The following is a 23,549-nucleotide window of genomic DNA, read 5'->3' as shown; positions in this document are numbered from 1 at the left end:
TGTCTTGAACTGAAGATGGTAAATAAACACATAACCAGGATTCAAATATAAAAGTCCAGGCTGACTTTCTAATTCTGAGGGAATGCTGCACTGTTGGAGGTGATGCCGTTCAAATGAGATCATATACCAAGGCCCTATCTATTCACTCAGATGTGTATAAAAGACCCCATGACAATGTTTGAAGAACAGCAGGGGAGTTATCCTCAGTGTCTTGGCCAATGCTTACCCTGCAACATCAAAACAAATCGGTTCACAATTAGATTAATGTTTCTGGATGATTATTGTATGTAAGTTAGCTGCTATATTTCCTACAGCAATGAGTACAACTCAAAAATACTTTGGTGCCTGAAACATCACAGTGCTAAGGTGGGGTTGTGAGACTTCACAGAATTGTAAATCTTTCTTCAAACAATTGCTGGCCAAAGCACTTTAATCATAGCTCTGCTATATTGGCTCGTGATCTAAACTTCTATCTATTTTACAAGTGAATTTTAATTTTCAGATACAAAAATAGAAATTACTGGAAAAGCTCAGCAGGTCTGGCAGCTTCTGTGGAGAGAAAACAGAGTTAACATTTCAGATTCAGCGATCCTTCTTCCTCAGTTTTTAAGAGGAGTCACTGACCTGAGACATTAACTCTGCTTTCTCTCCACAGAAGCTGCAAAATCTGCTGAGCTTTCCCCAGCAATTTCTGATTTCCAGCATCTGCAGTTATCGTGTCATAGAGACTCTTTGGGTTTTTTGTTTAGAGATGTTTATTTCAACACTAGAATTTTGTTTAGTCCGTCCATGGGTTGTTGGCATTGTTGGCAACAATAGCATTTGTTACCCATAGCTAATTGTGAAGAAGTTGGTGAGCTATTTTCTTGAACTGATGCAGTCCATCTCATTGGTTTGATACATCTGACTGACTTATTAGGCCATTTCCAAGGATGGTTCATAATCAAGCACACTGCTATGGGACTGGAATAACATTGGAAGCCAAACCGGATGAGGATGTCAATTTCAATCCCCAAAGGATTTTAATGAACCAGCTGTGTACAACAATCAATGATAATCCCATGGTCATTATTACTGTGACTAGCTTTATTAATTGAATTGAAATTCCACCAGCTGCTTGGTCGGATTTGAACCTGTAGTCCAGAATAGCCTGGATTCTTAATTAAGTGACATTTCCATTATGCCAATATGTCCCCAGGTTGATGTTATAATGCCCAGAGCTCAATACCCAAAAGGTCATGTTGTGTCATGGTAGTGTTCTTATCTCTAATCAGCTGTTCAGGGTCCAAGTCCCGCCTCAAGATGAGATGGTCAGGGGTATGACCAGACCTCAGACCAGATGGTCAGACCTAACATACCTAGAAAGGTTTTGTTTATATAAAATTAATTTTAGGGATATGGTAACAATGCTGAAAGAGTCCCTCAAGCTGATAAGCCATTCATTAGCACTATTAATATGTCTTCGCACATTACACTCACTGCATACACAGCATTCTGATATCAGGAAGGTTAGGAATGAAATGTGACCTACCCAGATAGAATATGGTGTTTATTCCCCAAATTATGAATGGCATGTACTTTTCTTAAAAATAATCCATTAATTAGGTTTAAAATCTGTGATTTTTTTTCATATTTTCAGTATCCTTAGCTTTTTGGGGGAACTGTAACACAGCAGCAGCAAGAAATCAATTGTTTTGCAAACTCGAGGACGCAGATCAATCAGTCATGTCCGATTTCACAGTCGGCTGCCTACGTGTTCTGTTTTTGAAAACACTGTTGTATCCTTATTGTAATATCAATATCATAGCGACAGGCATAATTTTTATTTGCCTAATTACAGGATTAACAGCCTAATTCAGTAACTTGATCTGCAGTCATAACTATCAAAGATTTTCAATTTATATTTCATCTTACAATTGAACAAAGGCACATATAGAGGCTTGAGGGAGGGGCTGAACAGAATTGAATGGAAGAGGAGCCCAGCAGGAAAGACAGTGGAACAGCAATGGCAGGAGTATTTCAGGAGACACAGCAAAATTCATCCCAAGCAAAAATAAATCATACTAAAGGGAAGAAGAGGCAACCATGGAAAGTCAGAGACAGTATAAAAGTAAAAGAGAAAGCATATAATGTGGCGAAGGGCATTGGGAAGCCTACAAAGACGAGCAGAGGACAACAAAAAAGAAATAAGGATGGAGAAAACTAAATATGAGGGTGAGAGAGCCAGTATTACAAAAGAAGATTGTAAGAGTTTCTTTAGATAAATATAAAGGGAAAAAGAGAGGCAAAAGTGGATATTGGGCCACGGGAAAGTAATGCTGGAGAAGTAATCATGGGAAACAAAGAAATAGATGAAGAACTGAATAAGTACTTTGCATCAGGGTTCACAGTGGAAGACAAGAGCAATATTCAAAAATTTCAGGAGAATCAGGAGGCAAAAGTATTTATGATGGCCATCAGCACGTGAAAGTGGACAAATAACCTGGACCAGATGAACTACACTCCAGAATTCTGGAGATAGCTGAAGAGATAATGGAGGAGTTAGTGCTGAGCTTTCAGGATTCATTGGAATCAGGGAGGGTGCCAGAGGATTGAAAAATCACTAATGTAACCCCCTGTTGAAGAAGGGAGCAAGGCAAAAGATGTGAAATTACAGGCCGATTAGCCTGGCCTCGGCCATTGATTTGGAGTCCATTGTGAAGGATGAGATTTCTGAATACTTGGATGAGCATGATAAAATAGTGCAAAATCAACATGGGTTCATCAAGGGGAGGTTATGTCTGGCAAATCTGTTAGAATTCTTTGAGGATGTAATGATCTGGTTAGATTAAGTACAGCCAATGGATGTTCTCTACCTGGACTTCCAGAAGGCCTTTGACAAGCAGCTACACAGGAGGTTGTGAGTAAGATAAGGGCCCATGATGTTAGAAACAAGGTACTAGCATGGATAGAAGCTTGGCTGTCTGACAGAAAGTGGATTGTGGGGATAAAAGGGTCCTTCTCAGGATGGCAGCTGGTGACTAGTGGCCTTCTGCAAGGGTCAGTGTTTATTTTATTTTTATTTTATACATTAATGATCTAGATAAAGGAACTGAGGGTATTCTGGATAAGTTTGCAGATAGGTGGAGAGACAGGAAATATTCAGGAGGTGGGGAGGCTGCAGAAGGATTTAGACAGGTTAGGAGAGTGGGCAAACAAATGGCAGATGGAACACATAGGAAAGTGTGAGGTCATGCACTTTGATAGGAAGAATAGAAACATAGACTGATTTCTAAATGGGGAGAAAATTCAGAAATCTGAAGTGCAAAGGGACTTGGGAGTCCTAATCTGGGACTCTCTTAAGGTAAACTTGCAGGATGAATCAGTAGTTAGGAATGCAAATACAATGTTGGCGTTCATTTCAGGAGGACCAAAAAAAAGCAGAGATGTACTTGTGAGGCTTTATAAAACTCTGGTCAGACCACATTTAGAGTATTGTGAGCAATTTTGGGCCCCATATCTCAGGATGAACTAGCCCTGGAGCGGTTCAAGAGGAGGTTCATGAGAATGATCTGAGGAATGAAAGGCTTAACAGATGAGAAACGTTTGAGGATTCTGGGTCTATACTCAATGGAGTTTAGAAGGATGAGGGGGGAGCTAATTGAAACTTTAGAATACTGAATGGCCTAGACAGACTGGACATTGGAAAGATGTTTCCATTGGTAGGGGAGACCAGAACCTGAGGGCACAGCCTTAGAGTAAAGGGAAGACCCTTTAGAATGGAGATAAGGAGAAACTTCTTCAGCCAGAGAGTGGTGAATCTATGGAATTCATTGCCACAGAAGGCTGTGGAGGCTACATCATTAAGTATACACCATAAACTCGATTATCCAAATGAGATGGGTGAGGAAATAGTTTGTTCGGATAACTGATTGATCCGAATAGCGGCAATAGCAGGAACAGGGTTCCCGTGGCGGCATCAATAGCAGGAACAGTGTCCTGTGGCGACCCTGTCCTGCTCCTACTGCCAGCCCAGACTGCCTGCTCTTGCTGTTCTTTTATTTAAATTTAATAAAAATTTTACAGGATATTGAGATGTAATTTGGATAATTGATGTTCAGATAACCAAGGCTGTTCTGCATTTAAGATAGAGATGAATAGGTTCTTGATTGTCAAGGGGGATCAAGGGTTATGGGGAGAAAGAGGCTGAGAACCTTTTCAGCCATGATTGAATGGCAAAGCAGACTCCATGAGCCAAATGGCTTAATTTCTGCTTCTATGTCTTATGGTCTTACTTATGTCTAGTAATGAACACAAACTGTAACTTACTTACTCAAATCAGATTTTGATCCTTCAGGTTGTTCTTCAACATGTTTAAAAGCAAATTACAACAACATTTTTATCTATTACTAAATCAATTATTTATTTCAAATTGCACTTGAAAAATAATCATTAATTTTGCAAAGGGCTGTATTCCGTGGAGCGTCGGAGACTGAGGGGTGACCTTATAGAGGTTTATAAAATCATGAGGGGCATAGATAAGATAAATAGACAAAGTCTTTTCCCTGGGATGGGGGAGTCCAGAACTAGAGGGCATAGGTTTAGGGTGAGAGGGGAAAGATATAAAAGAGACCTAAGAGGCAACTTTTTCACTTAGAGGGTGGTATGTGTATGGAATGAGCTGCCAGAGGAAGTGGTGGAGGCTGGTACAATTGCAACATTTAAAAGGCATTTGGATGGGTATATGAATAGGAAGGGTTTGGAGGGATATGGGCCAGGTGCTGGCAGGTGGGACTAGATTGGGTTGGGATATATGGTCGGCATGGACAAGTTGGATTGAAGGGTCTGTTACTGTGCACAATGTGCACTGTGGTCCTGCACAGGCATTTCGTTGTTCAATCTCAAATAAAAAAGAATCTTGAAAACAAATACTTATTTCCTAGCTAGAGGGATTCTAAGTTATTCAGGTTTACAATGGCGGAAGATGCCTAACACCAACAGAGTAAATTCCCCTTAAATAAGAGGACAGATAATAAGTAGATAAAAATAATACCCAGGAACCAATACATTTTAAAATGGTATTTGTGAAATTTGCATGGTTATACTGTTAATAGTCTTTGGTGTTCATCAGTTGCACAAATACTTCTCAACCTTGTCTGGTATAGTGGCTCAATGGTTAGCATTGCTATCATACAGTGCCTGGGACCCTGGTTCAATCCCAGCCTCAGGTGACTATCTGTGTGAAGTTTGTGCATTCTCCTTGTACGTGTTGGTTTCCTCTGGGTGCTCTGGTTTCCTTCCACTGTCTAAAGATGTGCAGGTTAGTGGATTGGCCATGTTAAGTTGCCCATAGTGTCTAAGGATGCGGGACTGAATGGCATGCTCTCTGGAGGGTTAATTGGACTTAGTGGGCTGAATGGCCTACTTCCACACTGTAGGAATTATATGAATCTTCTGTGAAATTGAGGTGATGTATTAAGTTATCAGGAATTCTCTGATTTACTTTGTCAAGACAACAGAACGTTTCAAGTGAGATCCAACCATGATTTAAGAAGCAGCCATTTCAGATAACAGAGCAAATACAATTTATAGTATTACAATTACACTTTTGATCATTGAACAGATATACAGTAATGCAATATTAACATCCATAAAGGGGAATAAGTAGTCTTCTTGGCCATCTCACTGCACAACACGGTTTGAATGGAAATAAATTCTGTTCCAACATCATCTTACATCAGCAATCAATAATAGAACAGAACTAACAACAGTCTGGAGGCAGTTATAATGTCTGTTCATGTGAGTTTACATACAACGGGAGCTCAGAAACAGGTAACTTGGCATAATTGGTTCAGGTTAGCTCCCAGAATCTATCTTTTAACCATTTTCACCTAACATTGTCCACATATCCAACTACATTTTTCTCCCTCGTACTCATCTAGGTTTTGCTAAAATGCATCTTGTGCTATTACTGCTAACTACTTTTTGTGGAAACAAAATCAACATTCTTATGAAGTTAAAAATCACGCAACACCAGGTTATAGTCCAACGGGTTTATTTGGAAGCACTAGCTTTCGGTGCGCTGCTCCTTCATCAGGTGGTTGTGGAGAATAAGATTGTAAAACACAGAATTTATAGCAAAAGTTTACAGTGTGATATAACTGAAATTAAATACTGTAAAAGACCTGGATTGTTGATTAAGTCTCTCATCTTTTAGAATGACCATGTTGGTTTCAGTTCTTTCATATGTAAATCGCAAACTTTTTCAAAAGTTACATTCTCAAGTGAACTTTAACAATTGGTGTCATGTTGGCCCAGATAATGTATTGAAGGTGTTAGCTTCCCTGGATGAGGCTGTCTGTGCCACATTGGTCAGACTGATTCTAATCTAAAAAAACAGATTTACAGAGTCTTACATGGATTCATGCAGTTTTTGAGCAAAGTAAAATGTAATTCTGTAAGTTCAAATTCACTCCACAAACTTATGTGCGCATGTGTGTGTGTGTTTGGGGGGGTGGTGGGGGGCACGGGTTATGAGTGTCTGCGAGAGAGTATGTGTATGTGCATGAGTGTGAGTATAAAGGGGTATAAGTCTGTGAGAGGGTGTGTGGGAGTGTATGTGTGAGCATATGAGAGAGGATCTGCATAATGTGTCTGTAGGAGTGTGTGTGTGTCTGTGTCTGTCTGTGTGTGTGTTTGGTGCAATGGGGTCACCTGTATTGTGACATGAACCCAAGGTCCCAGTTCAGGCCATCTCCATGGGTACCGAAATTGGCTATCAACCTCTGCTCGGCCACTTTTCGTTGTTGCCTGTCCAAAGTCCCCCTTGGAGTACAATCACCCGAAGGTCCGAGATCAAATGTCCCAGACTGCTGAAGTGTTCTCTGACTGGGAGGGAACACTCCTGTCTGTTGATTGTTGTGTGGTGTCCATTCATCCATTGCCATAGCCTATGCTTGGTCTCTCCAATATACCATGCCTTAGCGCCTTGGGTTCATGTTACGCTACAGGTAACCGCATTGCACTATACACACACACAGACATGCACACACACACACCCTCTCCCATATGCTTGCACATACACTCCCACACACCCTCTCACAAACTTATACCCCTTTATATTCACACACATACACACACTCTCTCACAGACACTCACAGCCTCCCCCCCCCCCCCCCCCCCCCCCGCCAAATAAACCTGTTGGACTATAACCTGGTGTTGTGTGATTTTTAACTTTCTGCACCCCAGTCCAACACTGGTGTCTCCAAGTCATAACATTCTTATACTTTTTGGGGGAATAACTTGCTCCTGAATTCCCTAATATATTAATTGATTACTAATTTTAATAATAGCCATTAATTTTAGACTCCACTACAAGTGGAAAGATCTCTATATTTATCCCGCATTCAGAAGAAAATGACTTGGAAGAAACTCCTGTATGAAGCGACACAATTCTTTCAGAACACCTTTCAGTAACTGAAAGTATGGAAAAGGAACTGAAGAAAGGAATATCAGTAATTTCATGGTCAAGGCCCAATTGCACCTTCTGGAAATGCATGCCAAATGTGTGCTCAAAGATGCAGCTCTTAAAATGAGACTCATGAGCTATGCAAGGATCCAAAGAATGCATGAGCAGTGATATGGAATTTCCTCCCCAGACAACCATACTTGTTAGCGAGTGATTGCCATGACAATAATCTATCAAAATTTTCCATTCAAACTTTTCTAGGTTGCCCCTCAGCATTTCCTTTTCGACAGAAGAGAGCCCCATTTACACAGCGTTTCCTCAGAAGTATCATCTTCAATTCTTTCATCATCCATGTGAATTTTTAAAACACCTTTTCCCGTACCTCTATATTATTTCTGTAACATGAACACTGAACTGCACATAATTCTTACAGGGTCTAATTAAGTGTTGATACAAAATTAACATAAATCCTTTGTTTTCACTCTATTCCTTCACAAATGAACTGCCCTCTCCCCTGCATTCCTTTGATATTTTATTTGTGATGCTGTAAATTCAACAAAGTGGTATCTAAGGTAGACAGGGAGCTGAAGAAGGCATTTGGCATGCTTGCCTTCATTGCTCAGAGCAGTGAGTATAGGAATTGGGACACCATTTTGCAGCTCTACAGGCCATTGGAAAGGCTATTTTTGGAGTACTGTGTCCAATTCTGGTTACCCTGCTAAAAGAAGGATATTATTAAATTAGAAAGGGTGCAGAAAAGATTTACAAGGATGTTACCAGGAGTGGACAGTTTGTGTTATGGAGAGGCTGGATAGGCTGAAACTTTTTTTTCCCTGGGTAGGAAATTGAGGGGTGACTTTATAGAGGTTTATAATATAAGACAGGCATAGATTAGATAAATAGCAATGGTCTTTTCCCTCGAGTAAGGGAGTTCAAAATGATAGGGCATAATTTTAAGGTTAGAGGGAAAAAATTTAAAATGGACCCAAGGGTCCACTCTGTTCTTCACACAGAGCATTGTTCATATGTGGAGTAAACTGCCAGAGGATGTAGCAGATGTAGGTATAGTTACAATATTTAAAAGACATTTGAACAGGTACATGCACAGGAAAAGTTTAAGAGGATATGGGTTAAATGTCGGCAAATGGGATTGGTTTAATTTGGGAAATCTGGTCAGCAGGGATGAGTTGGACTGAAGGGTCTGTTTTCATGATATATGATTCTATGACTCTCAGTGAAGCAAATAAGGAAGAAGAGCAACACATAAAATACTTAGAAATGATAAGTGGCTGGAAAATCAAATAAGCTTCCTTACAGATGTATAATCTTTCCACTTCGTATTTCCAGACTTCTTCAACTTGGCAAACCAATATGTCTATGTGTAAAAAAAGAAAAAAAATCTATTCCATGCTTTTCTAAAAACAACTTGTACTGCTCCCAATGAAAGATAAATGAAAGAATTGGCTGAACATGTATACATTTTACAAATATTTTTGAAGAATCATTTAAGTTCATCAGCTTTCAATGTATATTACGTGGCAAATGTAGTCTTTATTGATATGCTTTAAAATAAACATAAACTACTTGCATTATTGATTTTTAAGCATTATAAAAACAAAACAGATTGAACAGAAGAATAATGTTTAGTTATCTATACATGTCATATTTAGACTTCTCTCAAATGCAGACTTTGTTCTGGCCATCAGGATTATGAGATATCAAGAAATTTATATTTGATTAAGCTGCTGGATCAATAGAATTGAAGAAAATACAGTATTGAACTGCTTGGTTGACAATTAAATAGTCTAACTATTAATTCAATGTCATTTTTTAAAAAGTCAATGTTTTTTCCAAATATTTGCGTCTTTCTTTGGTGACAGTGGAATTGCACTAATTATACACACAGGCAACCTATGCATCATATTTATTAGTTCATCTGTAACAATTATGAGAAGATGAAAAACTCCTACCATTTCTGCAGAAAATGTAAAACTCATGTCACATTTCATACATGTCATAAAAAATGCAACGTTAATTGTTTTCAGGAAAATTTATGACATTAAATTAAAAAGAAATGGAACTCAATATCAATGAAAAACAGCTTTTAGTTTCACAATTCTACGAATGCAGCACATCAATTTAAAAATGTTTGAACGTTCTGTAATCAAGCAATATACATTTCTTCACTTGTTGCTACTTGCAATTTCATCTGTTTCATTCACTCAGAAACGAATTGTAAAGGATCTGAAATATAGTAAATAAAAATAGAAGCTATTCACTTCAGAAAATCAATTCTGGTTGAATTGGTTAATATCTTATAATTCTGCATTACACAGCACGTACAGCAAAGATTATCTTCTAAAGTGGATTAATACCAATAAAAATGCTAGTTATGTTCTAACCGGGAAGAAAGAACTTTGATTTTTGATTTCATGTTCAATTTGCTGACAAGGTCATTGTCTGTTGCCTATGCCTAGTTCTCCACCAGAAGAGGTGGTGAGCCCATTTCCTGAACTATTGCAGTTTGTGTGATTTTTAGTGATCTTTAGTGCTGTTAGCTAGAGTTCCAGGTCATTGACCCTTGAGCAAAAAAGCCTCCTAATCTCCATTTTAAATGGGAAAACCCTTACCACCTGCTTAACAACTTGCTCACTGATGCCCAGTTTAGGTTCTGCCAGAGGTACCCAGCTCCTGATGTCACTATAACCTTGGTTCAAACATGGCTAAAAGAGCTGAATTCCAGCAGTGAGATGAGAATGACAGCCCTTGACATCAAGGCCACGTTTGAGAGTGGCATCAAGGAGCAACTACCAAATTAGAATCAATGGGAATCAAGGGGAAATCCCTCTGCTGGTCGGAGGCATACCTGACACCTAGGAAGGTGATGGTGGTTAGAGGTCAGTCATCTCGGCTCCAGGACATTTGTTCAGGAGTACCTCAGGATAGTGTCCTAGGCGCAACCATCTTCAGATGCTTCATCAATGAGCTTCCCTCCATCATAAAGTCAGAAGTGGGGATGTTTATCAATCACTGCTCAATGTTCAGCACTATTTGCAAGTTGTCAGATACTGAAATTCCAATGGATCAAAACCTGGACAATATCCAGGTTTGGGCTTAAAAATAGCAAGTAAAATTTGTGCCATACAATCCCAAGTAATGATCATCTCCAATAAAAGACAATACAATCTCCATCCATTGATATTCAACGGCATTACCATCACTGAATTCCCCACTATCAACGTCCTGACGGTTTCCATTGACCAGAAAGTCAACTGGACTTGCTAAAAAAGTGCAAGTCAGAGGTCTGAATACTGCAAAGGTAAGCATGCTGCAGCACATAATTCATCTCCTGACTCTACAAAGCCTGATCACCATTTGCAAGGCCCAAGTCAGGACTGTGACAGAATACTCGTCACTTGCCCGGATGGATGCTGCTCCAACAACACTCAGAAAGCTCAAGGACAATGCAGCCTGAGTGATTGGGCCCCCATCCAAAAACATCCACTCTCTCCACCACTAATGCTCAGCAGCCACAGTGTGTAGTATTTACAAGGTACACTGCAGAAATTTGCTAAAGATCCTTTTCCAAACCCATGACCACTTCCACCTACAATGAGAAGAGCAGCAGGGTATAATGTGTGCTACCATGTGATTAGATTAGATTAGATTCCCTACAATGTGGAAACAGGCCCTTCGGCCCATCAAGTTCACACCGACACTCTGAAGAGTAACCCACCCAGACCCATTTCCCTCTGACTAGTGCACCTATCACTATGGGAAATTTAGCATGGCCAATTCACCTAACCTGCACATCTTTGGACTGTGGGAGGAAACCCATGCAGACGCAGGGAGAATGTGCAAACTCCACACAGACAGTCACCTGAGGCTGGAATCCAACCTGGGTCCCTGGTGCTGTGAGGCAGCAGTGCTAACCACTGTGCCACCGTGCTGCCCCAGAGCGGAGTGGGAGCGGAGTGGCACTGCAGGAGCGTGCTGGGCCCATAACCCAGAGATTGATGTGCAAGTAGCCCTTCAAACCACTCACTATCCTGACTTGGAAGTACAACCGTTCCTTCACTATTACTGGGTCAAAATTCTGGAAATCCCTCCCTATTAGCCATGTGGGTCTACCTGCAGCACATAGACTGCAGTGGTTTAAGAAGGCAGCTCACAGCCACCTTCTTAAAGACAACCAGGGAGGGGCAATAAATTCTGGCCAGCCAATGCTGTTAAGTCAGTTAAAAACAAAATCTTCCTACTAATTCATTGGATTCTTTTGAGTCTTGATCTGGGTTTCAACAGGAAAGAGGTTGACGCTCAACATAATTTCAGCTCTATAATTAACTTCTACTATATCAAGTGAAGCAGCCTCCAAATCAAATCTTGTTTTCATAGCTATTATTTTAAATAAACTTTAAAGTTACATGTTAACTGATAAAATTGGTAAAATTAAAACTAAATTTTATTTTCCTATTTATTAATTTCAGCAAATCATTTAGATGTAAATCTTAACTAAGGAATACTGCATATTTGCATTCCTAAGTTTTTGCAAATTTTACAGAAAGGTTCATTGAATGCACCCTTGGCCATTTTTTTCTAACTTAAACTTTTCTTTAATATGACTCTATGACTTACTTTTGGAAGTCAGCTGATCTCTCTATTACATTTTTAAATTCTACAAATGACAACATTCCATCGTTATTTAAATCGCCTTCTTCCATGATCTGTTTGGGATTTAAAATACAAAAGAAAATACAGTTCCAATTTATAAATTTCCAAATTATTTATCTTGCATACTTAATGTCTTATGCAAATTTATAAAGATTGATAAATAAGAAAAGTTAAGTAGAGATTCAAATAATTTATATTGTGACTGAATAGCAGTTACATTTTATTTATTTTTTGGCAATTTCAAAGATGAACTGGAATCCAAATTCATATTTGATTAATTTAATCTATTTCCAATTTGGCAAAGCAACAGGACCAACATTTTGGTAATCATAATCTAATTATATTTCAAATTAATAATTGGGATTATACTTTTGATACTTCATGAAAATAAAATTCATCCCTTCAGTACCCAAATGCCTTTACTACAGCATTCAATATCATTAATGTAATTCTGGCTCTCTTTTGCTTAGTGGAGCTTCAAATTTCATATCATATTTCAGTCACTTTATTCATTCACTGTGGGATCTGCTTATGTAATTAATGTTTGAACTATTTGTGTATATATTTAAATTGCATTTTCAACATTATACTTTTAAAAGTGCATCGCCAAAATTGCAAGGGCTAGAGGTGGATTATGCCCCAATTGAACTTCAGATGTCTGGGCAGCAAAATGCACCAGCTAGGTGTCTGGTAGTAATAGCGCAAGAACAGATCCACTTAGGGCTAGGCCTTATTCGTGTTTGCCAACAGGCTGCTGCAGTGACTGGAACTAGGGTCAGGTGGATCTCATTGATTATGAGATCCTTGATTGGGTTGTTAGGCTGGGCCAATGAGGGAGCCCTAGATGACAGAAATAAAAAAGGAGATTCAGAAGGTCTCCTCAGTCCATGGACTGGCTTTGAGTTGGCTAGTCAGAGCTAATGTTCTGTGCACATGTAAATAAACGGTGACTTGGTGACAAGATACCAGCTTCTGTGCACTTACTTCAGCTGCAGATGTATTTTGAAATGGCCCGGAAATCTAGCCAGGACCAATCCATCATAACATTGGCAGAATGGCAAGAAATTAATGTATATATACCAATATTTAAAGGCAAGGCAAGTAGATCAACAGCAGATCATGCTGGTTATATGGCATTTTTTTGATAATCAGTCAACTGATATCTATGAGATGGTTTATGGTGTGCTTTGGCAGTCAACACTAAAAATGCTAAAATTCTATTTAAGTCCTAGACTGCATGTTAGCATTTAAAATAGACCCAGAACCAGAATTGTGGAGCATTCTGGCTTGGGGAAATTTGCTACTGTCATTACCTGGCATTCTCAGGGTGCTAACCCCCTAAATCCACTGAGCAAGAGGCCTGATAAATAAGGACTGTTAATTGGGAGGAACATAGATTAAGTGGCAATGTTTCTGATCAGCTTCTTCAGAACAGTCACAGGAAATCCAAGCTACTTTTCTGGTTAGACCTCATTTGAAAGCAACCAGAATTAGGACTTTAATACATTTTTTCAAATACTACTTCCAATAAGAACTTGATTCCATTCCTCTGTCTCCATCTTTTAACTGATGATGCAACCTTCCATACTAAAGCTTCTGATGCAGCTTTGAAAATGTTTATAGTGGAACCTTGCACTTAAACAGCTTCTCTGCGTTGGCTGGGTTACCAAATAAATTGTGTTTTTTGATGGATCACAGATCTTCTACACTCCCTGTTATCCCAGATCAGTGAGAGTGATGAACCAGGGAAATACTAGGGACAGTCATATTGCCATCCCTCAAGATAACAGGATGATTGGATTTTGAATCAGTGCCCAGCCTGGTGACAGAAAGCCAAATATGCAGATTGCCCCAGCTACTGAATAATTGCTGCATGCAGCCATGACTGAAATCCGTAGCATTAGCATTTCAAGTGCCATGATAGTCATCTAACTAAACTGTTGCCACAACATGCTGACCATGCAGAGATAAGCAGGAGAACATCAGACAGTGATGTCAGAGGCTCTCACGAGTGTGAAATACAGATGCATCCATCTAAACTTCAGTCTACTGTTGTGGCTTGGGTATGTGAATATGTGGCTGCCTCCGTCAAAAGTATGGCAACTACCTTGGAGAGCAAGATCAAAAACACTTAGTTTCCGTGGGGAGGCACTCCTTCGCTGTAACCATATGGCAAGGTGAGAGGAAACAAGGTCAGTCTATCTAATTGCAGGAGCCTCTTCATCTCAAGGAGACAGTGAGACACCAGCAGAGACCAAAGGAGAGAAAGAGCACTAGAAAGGAATGCTAGGAGCTTTATCTCAGAATGCTCCCTGCCTTTCTATCTGTCCCACTGATTGTAGAAGGTCAGCCAAGGAAAAGCACACCTGTACCTGTGCAAGAGATGCTCGCAAGCCAGGATCCTCTCTGGCCTGAACCCTCAAAATAAACTGGCAAGGTATGCCAGTCAGCAAAATCCATCGACCTCAGCTGGAGATCCTGTACCAGCACCTATTTAGTGGTAAATAAAGAAGGACATTGTGTTCAGAGTTCATGGGTGGCACTGGTACACATTACATGAATGTAATCTGCATTTCTGTAAACATATCTTCACTTGCATGGATATGTTTTCTGCCGTCTCATTGTGCTGCTAGATGCTAACATTGTTGTTTGAAGTGAAAGGATTAGCACATCTTTCCCCAGCAGATGTTGGATAGTCACAGGTGAGGTGCTGGAAGACTGGAGGTTGGCTAACGTGGTGCCACTGTTCAAGAAGGGTGGTATGGACAAGCCAGGGAACTATAGACTAGTGAGCCTGATGTCAATGGTGGGCAAGTTGTTGGAGGGAATCCTGAGGGACAGGATGTACTTGTATTTGGAAAGGCAAGGACTGATTAGGGATAGACAACATGGTTTTGTGCATGGGAAATCATGTCTCACAAACTTGATTGAGTTTTTTGAGAAAGTAACAAAGAGGATTGATGAGGGCAGAGCAGTAGATGTGATCTATATGGACTTCAGTAAGGCTTTCGACAAGGTTCCCCATGGGACACTGATGAGCAAGGTTAGATCTCACGAAATACAGGGAGAACTAGCCATTTGAATGCAGAACTGGCTCAAAGGCAGAAGATAGAGGGTGGTGATGGAGGGTTGTTTTTCAGACTGGAGGCCTGTGTCCAGTGGAGTGCCACAAGGATCGGTGCTGGGTCCTCGACTTTTTGTCATTTACTTAAATGATTTGGATGTAAGCATAAGAGGTACAGTTAGTAAGTTTGCAGATGACACCAAAATTGGAGGTGTAGTGGACAGTGAAGAGGGTTACCTCAGATTACAACAGGATCTTGATCAGATGGCCCAATGGCCGGAAAGTGGCAGATGGAGTTTAATTCAGATAAATGCGAGGTGCTGCATTTTGGGAAAGCAAATCATAACAGGTCTTATACACTTAATGGTAAGGTCCTAGGGAGTGTTGCTGAACAAAGAGACCTTGGAGTGCAAGTTCATAGCTCCTTGAAAGTGGAGTCGCAGGTAGATAGGATTGTAAAGAAGGTGTTTGGTATGCTTTCCTTTATTGTCAGAGTATTGAGTACAGGAGTTGGGAGGTCATAGTGCGGCTGTACAGGACATTGGCTAGGCCACAGTTGGAATATTGCGTGCAATTCTGGTCTCCTTCCTATCGGAAAGATGTTGTGAAACTTGAAAGGGTTCAGAAAAGATTTACAAGGATGTTGCCAGGGTTGGCAGATTTGAGCTATGGGGAGAGGCTGAACAGGCTGGGGCTGTTTTCCCTGGAGCGTTGGAGGCTGAAGGGTGACCTTATCGAGGCTTGCAAAATTATGAGGGGCACGGATAGGGTAAATAGACAAAGTTTTTTTCCTAGGGTGAGGGAGTCCAGAACTAGAGGTCATAGGTTTAGGGTGAGAGGGGAAAGATACAAAAGAGATCTACGGCGCAACTTTTTAACACATAGGGTGGTACGTGTATGGAATGAGCTGCCAGAGGAAGTGGTGGAGGCCGGCACAATTTCAACATTTAAGAGGCATTTGGATGGATTTATGAATAGGAAGAGTTTGGTGGGATATGGGCCGGGTGCTGGCAGTTGGGACTAGATTGGGTTGGGATATCTGGTCGGCATGAACAGGTTGGACCGAAGGGTCTGTTTCCATGCTGTACATGTCTATGACTCTATTTCAGTCAGAACACCCTTATTGTCTCATTTCATCAGCAATGTGTATCCCTATGTTATTCTCAGAAACCAACAAAATACTGATTTAGTTCTTGAGATTTATAACAGTAGCACCGATTTATCCGATGAGATAAGAATGAGGATATTGGGTCGAGGATTCCACAGAGGTAATTGTTGTCAATAATGGAAGGATATGGCCAGGCTCTGCAGATGTAGGAAGGACAAATCTTTCCTCTGGATGAGGTCACCATAAAAGTTTGACCATTCTTGGTGTATGAGATAGACAAAGCACAACTGAGATGTGCATGACTTAATTCTTTAGGGGAAAAGAGGAGAGCGCATAGATTTATGCAGCTGATAGTAGTCAAGCCAATGGCCTAATAGTTCTGTTGTTGGACTATTAACTCAGAGATGGAAATGTGTTGCTGGAAAAGCGCAGCAGGTCAGGCAGCATCTAGGGAACAGGAGAATCGAGTTTTCGGGCATTAGCCCTTCTTCAGTCTATTAACTCAGAGACTCAGGCAATGTTTTGGGATGTGGTTTAAATCCTGCCATGATAGTTGGTAGAATTTGAATTTAATTTTTCAATTAAATCTGGAATGAGGAGTTTAATGGTGACTGTGAAATGGTTGTCCATTGTCAGGGAAAAACCTATCTGGTTCACTAATGTCCTTTATGGAAGAAAATCTGCCATCCTGACTCAGTCTGGCTTAATGTGACACCAAATCCAGAGTAAAATGGTTGAGTCTTAACAGCCAGCTGAGCAATTAGGGATGAGCAATAAATGCTGGCCTAGTCAGCAATGTCAGACACCGTGAATGAAGAAAAAGTCATAATTGAGGATAAAGTTCTCCAAGACTATCGGGATAGTGTGGGAATAAGATGATGACTGACATCAGGAAAGATATGGGAAAATTGGGGAGCATCCTCTGGATGAATTTTCCATGTTCTGCCTCCTCCATGCTTGAGGCAACACCCATAATCCTGCTTCCCTCCAGGAGCCTCTGTTCATCGAGGTATACACTGTGAGGTAGCTGCAGTTGCAAACATTTAGCACAAAAGCCAGGGTTCCTCAGGCCAGATTGCAAAGGGATCATAGTAGTAGTTCACTGATTTTTTTTTAAATTGCCCTTTTTTTAAAATAGCTAATGAATTGAGAACCTTTTTCAGTTTGAGCTATGTCCCAAAGAGCAATCAGTGGTCTCCAGCCAGTTGCTTTCCAAAACAAAAACATAACAGCAGACAGACCCACACCTTAGCTGTCCTGGAATTGGTTTACCATAAGATTATCATGCACCTGTCTGCCTCTTTTTAATATTGCACTTTCTAATCTTCCCATCCAAGAGCAACATCTAGACCCATTTCAAAGTCTTCACCTTCCCTTTCTCACTGAAGGAGACCTGTCACTCCCACATCCGTTCCCCTCACAAGACACTCACTCCTTGGTTGATTGAGGTTGTGAAGGGTGCAGCACACCATAATGAAATGGGATAATCTGTCTTTATTATCTTTTTAGCTGTTGATTCTGAATTTTTCACTGTCTTTGGCCTACTTATTTTTCTTTGAACTTAATTTTCTTGGTAGGTCATGGTTGGCTTCTCCCTCTCTTAAAATATTTCCTTCTTATTTGGATATAGTTTTGCTGAGATTCATAAATTACCTCCTTAATTTCTGCCACTGTTTGTTTACTGCTTGTCATTCCGCCCAGTTCACTTTACCTAATATGATCCTAATTTCCTTTCATTAAGTTAAAGACAATTGTTTCATAGAACGTAGAACATAGAACAATACAGCACAAAACAAGCCCTTTGGCCCTTGATGTTGCGCTGACCTGTCCTATCCAAATTTCTCATTCTTGAATTGAATTGAATTGAGTTGAATTTATTGTCACGTGTACTGAGGCATAGTGAAAAGCTTTGTCTTGCGAGCAATACAGGCAGATCATATAGTTAAGTAGCATAGGTAAGTAAGTAATAGGTAAACAGCAGCAAAAACAAAAACACAGGTATAGGCGAATGTTAAAAGAGTTTGTGAGTCCATTCAGTATTCTAACAACAGTAGGGTAGAAACTATTACGAAACCGGCTGGTGCATGTGTTCAGGCTTCTGTACCTTCTCCCCACTGGTAGAGGTTGTAGAAAAACATTGCCAGGATGGGATGGATCTTTTCCTTGACAGCGGGCCTGGTAGATGGATTCTATAGATGGGAGGATGGCCTTTGTGATTGTCCGGGCCGAGTTCACCACTCTCTGTAACCGTCTCCGATCTTGAATGGCACAGTTGCCATACGAGGTGGTGATACATCCAGACGAATGCTCTCGATGGCATACCTATGAAAGTTGGCAAGGGTATTTGTCATCATGCCAAATTTCCTCAGCTGCCTGAGGAAGAAGAGACGTTGTTGGGCCTTTGTAACCAGTGCGTCCACATGAAGAGTACAAGAAAGCTTGTTGTGGATGACTACTCCCAGGAGCTTGACACTCTCCACTCGTTCCACTTCTGGGCTGTTAATGTGTAGGGGGGCATGAGTAACATCCCACAGAAAGTCAATAATGAGTTCCTTGGTTTTGCTAGCATTAAGAGCTAGGTTGTTCTCAGTGCACCATTTTTCAAGGTCTTCCACCTCCCGTCTGTTGTCTGTTTCGTTACCATCTGAGATTCGACCGACTATGATGGTGTCATCAGCGAACTTGTAAATGGCATTAGTCTGGTACTTGGCGACGCAGTCATGGGTATACAGTAGGCAACTGAATACGCACTCCTGGGGGTCTCTAGTGTTGAGTGTTAGTGAAGATGAAATATTATCCCCAACCTTCACTGATTGTGTCTTGGTGATTAGGAAACTGAGGATCCAGTTGCAGAGAGTGGGGCTTAGTCTGAGATCAATGTTTAGTAATCAGTCTCGAAGGGATAATAGTGTTGAAGGCTGAACTGTAGTCAATGAGGATTCTTACATAGCTGTTCTTGATGTCAAGATGCTCGAGGGAGGAGTGAAGGGCAAGTGATATGCCATCTGATGTGGATCTCTTGGTCCGATAGACAAATTGGAGTGGGTCATGAGTAGTGGGAAGGCTGGAATTGATTAATGCTATGACCAGCCTTTCAAAGCACTTCATGACCACCGAAGTTAGGGCCATTAGGTGGTAGTCATTAAGACATGCTGCATGAGCCGTCTTAGCCACAGGGATGATGTTGGCCCTCTTGTAACAGGCAGGGACAGTGGCTTACTGCAGGGAGAGGTTGAAGATGTCCGAGAAGATCTGCGCATGCTCTGAGTGCACAGCCTGGTACTCTGTCTGGTCCAATCGCTTTCCATGGATTCAGACGAAGGAAAACTGATCTGAACTCTGATGCAGTGACTGTAGGGATAGGTTCATCAGGACTTGTCAGAATAGGTGTTACCTCTCTGTCGAAATTCTGCTCAAAGTGAGCATAGAAGGCATTGAGACAATCTGGGAAGGATATGTCATCGTCTGCTATCTTGCACTGTCTCTTTTTAGAACCTGCGGTGTCATTCAGTCATTCAGTCCTTGCCATAGTCACTGGGTGTCTGTCTATGCTATGGTCACTACTTTTTTTAGGGGCAATTCATTAAACCTGCCTCATTATCATTACCGGATTCAAGATAGCCTGGTTGGGTCCATAATATATTGCTCTCCGAAATTATTCCTAATGCACTCTGTGAATTTTTTATTGTAGCTGCGCTTTCCAATCCAATAGAGTGGAGACTGGATCTTGATAAGAAGCTCTTCAGAGAGTCAGTAATAATTCATTGAGCTGAATGGCCTTTTTCTGAACTGTAGGAATTCTAGGGCCCTACATCAACTCTCATGGATTGTCCTCATCTCATTTCTTATTAACTGTAGTATCCCACCACCTTTTCCATCCCTTCTGTCTCACTAAAAGTTCAAATATCTCGACATATTAAGTTCCTAATTTTGATTTCCTTGTAACCATGTTTCTGTAATGGCTGTGAGATCATATTCATTATGCACAATGTATGCTCCCTTTGTGACAGTTTGATGGGGTTTTGCTTGCATGACTTGAACTTCATATTATTATGTTAAAATATGGTAAATTTAAATTATACAGTTACTTACATAGTGAGTCAGAGTTGATATGTCTGCTTCATCCATCGATCCATTAGTTAAGCGAAATATGATATGGCGTATGTCTTCTTGATCAATGTAGTTATTTCCATTTAAATCTATAAATACAAGCAAAGAAGATCATTACAATAAATCTGACAAACAAAAAGAAAACAGATAATATGTGTCAGATTGGCTTTATAAGAAATACATCTCCAGCAGGCAAATCGGAGTATGATTCAATGACAATACCTTTAAGACAATTGAAATTAGTAAATTGAAAACATCCATTCTCATTCCTGTAATTATTGTTGGAACAGACTCATCTATAATTAAGAAATATTAGCTGGTAAATCTAACTAATATTTTGTTACACCTGGCAATAGTTTTGTCACATGATGCATATCATTGATTATTAAACTAATTTGCAATAAATAGCAATACAAACTATGCTAGTAACACCACATTTTAGCTCAGTTTCTCTGCTCCACTATCTACACCACAACATAATTTCTTTGGATTCAAAATTATCATGCATTGTAAGTTCCCTAAAATGATTTTGCAAAATTACTTGTTTGGTATGCCTCATCTTTGATGTTGGACTATTACGGATTGATGTAGCACTCCTGACACTTAAACTTTTGGTAGACATTCTAATGGCATTTTAAGAGAGTATTGCATTGACACAGTCACATCTTTGGTATGAGCAGTAGAAACCAAAACTTCATGAACACAGGAATCGGAACATATGTTAAACCTGCCATATCTGCACTGTCTAGCTACTCCAACTGATGTTTAAATTCCAATGGCACTAATTTAAATAAAATAGAATTCTCCTTGTGTAATTCAACCAAATCATTAGAGTCACATTTCTGAAGTTACAATAGTCTTAGGGCTATTGGTTTACATAAACAAATTAGAATTGAATATTGGAGGATTAATCAGTAAGTTTGCGGATAATATAAAAATTGGTGAGGTGGTAAATAACCTTGTATTACAGGAGGATGCAGAAGCTGGTCAAATGGGCCGATCAGTGGTACATGGAATTTAATTGGACAAGAATAAGTCCACAGCACTTGGGATGAATGGTAGGGCCCTAGGCAGTAATAATGATCAGAGGAACCTTGGTGTGCTTGTCCATCAGTACCTTAAGGTAGTGGGACAGGTAGGTAAAATGATTAAGAAGGTATGAGGGAGACTTGTCTTTATCAGCCAAGACAGAGAGTTTAAGAACAGGAAGATTAGGTGGAACTGATGAAAAGTTAGTCAGATCACAGCTCAAGTATTGTGTGAAGTTCTGGAATCCACATTATAGGAGGGACATGCTTTTGCTGGAAAATGTGCAGAGGTGATTTACAAGGCTGCTGCCGGGCTGCAGAGTTTTAGATCTGAAGAGAGATCAGATATACATGAGGTTGTTTTCCTTGGAGCAGAGGAGATTGAAGAGAGACACAATTGAGATGTATAAAATTGTAAGGGGCATAGACAGGGTAGACAGGAAGAATGTTTTCCCCTAGGTTGAGGGCTCAATGACCAGCAAGTATAGATTTAAGGTAACAGGGTTAGAGGGGATGTAGGGAAAAAAAATTACTCAGAGGGTTGAATCTGGAACTCATGGTTTATATGTGTGGTAGAGACAGAAACTCTTGTAGTATTTGAATATACGACTGCAATGCCAGCGCATACAAAGCTATAAGCTAAGTGCTGGAAAATTAGTTTAGAATAAGAATATTAGAATTAGGCCTTTTTGTAGGCTCTGGACTTCTATGATTCTATGACTACAAAACTTCCTTCAATGAAATGAGATATGGGATTTCCCGAAAGGTGCAACATAAAATATATTTTTAAAATTCTGCTGGCTGTCAATTGTAAAATAAAGCATATTCCCAGAAATGAACTCATTTATATAATGTTTTCCCATAAAAGCAATATAACAATTCAAATTAAGTAAGGAAAGAATCATAGACCATTTAAGGACTAATTTTAAGCCTCATTAACATTGAGAAAGGTTGTGAAATTAAGTCCACAAATCAATGCACAACATATTCTATTTTGTGACAAAAGAATTTGAGATTTGAAATTTTTGAGATTGTGCTGCTAAGGAACATAAATCTCATTTGAACATTTAAAATTACACAATGAACCTTGCTAGACTAAATTATTTGTAACTTATACCATACGTCTATATTGTAGGAGTGAGGTGGCAAAGATTCTAACACATGTGTAATATTGTCTACATTTAATTTCAAACAAAAATGCATTTTAATGGTGAGAAACGTACCATATATTCGAAAGGCATAGTCTATTTTTACAGCAAGTGATGCATTTTCACTAAAGGTTGAAATCATTTCCAGGAAGTCTTCAAATGAAAATAATCCCTGTTCATTCCTACTAAACACCTTACAGATTTGGTCTTTAAATGGATTCACCTGTTTCAGTTCATAGATGACAGAAAATAATTATTAGGGTTAAATACAAAAATATTGCCCAAAATTACTCATATCTATATTTCCTTCTTACAGGAGACTGTCACATTTATTTTAATTTCAATGACAACTAATAAATCATGCCTGTGATCCACTTGATGAGTTGTAAATATTTTCTTGAATCCCAAGGCATTTGATCAGGGCGGCACAGTGGCTAGCATTGCTGCCTCACAGCACCAGAGACCCAGGTTTGATTCCAGCCTCAGGTGACTGTCTGTGTGGAGTTTGCACATTTTCCTCATGTCTGTGTGGGTTTCCTCCCACAGTCCAAAGATGTGCAGATCAGGTGAATTGGCCATGCTAAATTGCCCATAGTGTTAGATGCATTAGTCACACATAAATATAAGGTAGGGAAATGGGTCTGGGTGGGTTACTCTCTGGAGAGTCGATGTGGACTTGTTGGGCCAAATGGCCTGTTTCCAAACCATAGCGAATCTAATCGAATCATTCATGTTTAGTTACTTTGAATTTTTGCACTGAAGGAAGCAATCAAGTATTAGGCCATGAAATCTCTAATTTTGATTGCTGCTAGGAAAATCTGGCCCTGCTAGTTTTCTGGAAGTGGATTTTTATTAAGAGAAAGGCAAAAGAGCAGACGTTTCAAACCAAACTATTCTAGTTGTAACACTTACAATTGCATGAGTCTGGACTCTTTATTTCAATGGGTTGACCTATGTAAGGAATCATTTCATG

General features: G+C 39.9%; 1 protein-coding gene across 2 annotated transcripts in view; it reads right to left on the bottom strand.

The window, feature by feature from the left end:
* Positions 1 to 8,779: 8,779 nt before the first annotated feature.
* The window catches only part of LOC122546436 (calcium and integrin-binding family member 4), a 62,977-nt gene continuing 48,207 nt past the window's right edge, over positions 8,780 to 23,549 (bottom strand). Inside the window, exons 4-7 of one of the 2 annotated variants that reach the window (XM_087981457.1) lie at positions 22,652 to 22,799; positions 20,383 to 20,489; positions 12,083 to 12,171; positions 8,780 to 9,691 (exon numbers count right to left, since the gene is read on the bottom strand). In XM_087981457.1, the coding sequence (XP_087837583.1) occupies positions 9,670 to 9,691; positions 12,083 to 12,171; positions 20,383 to 20,489; positions 22,652 to 22,799 (366 nt within the window). In that variant the 3' untranslated portion in view covers positions 8,780 to 9,669. The remainder of the gene's footprint in view (positions 9,692 to 12,082; positions 12,172 to 20,382; positions 20,490 to 22,651; positions 22,800 to 23,549) is intronic. The other variant, XR_015753850.1, reaches the window with a different exon arrangement.

Source organism: Chiloscyllium plagiosum, unplaced genomic scaffold (assembly GCF_037043375.1).
Source record: "Chiloscyllium plagiosum isolate Xiang-an unplaced genomic scaffold, Cpla_swu_hap1 HiC_scaffold_3, whole genome shotgun sequence".
NCBI classification, from domain to species: Eukaryota; Metazoa; Chordata; class Chondrichthyes; order Orectolobiformes; family Hemiscylliidae; genus Chiloscyllium; species Chiloscyllium plagiosum.
The sequence above is the reverse complement of the archived record's forward strand: the minus strand, read 5'-3'. Positions and strand labels throughout refer to the sequence as shown.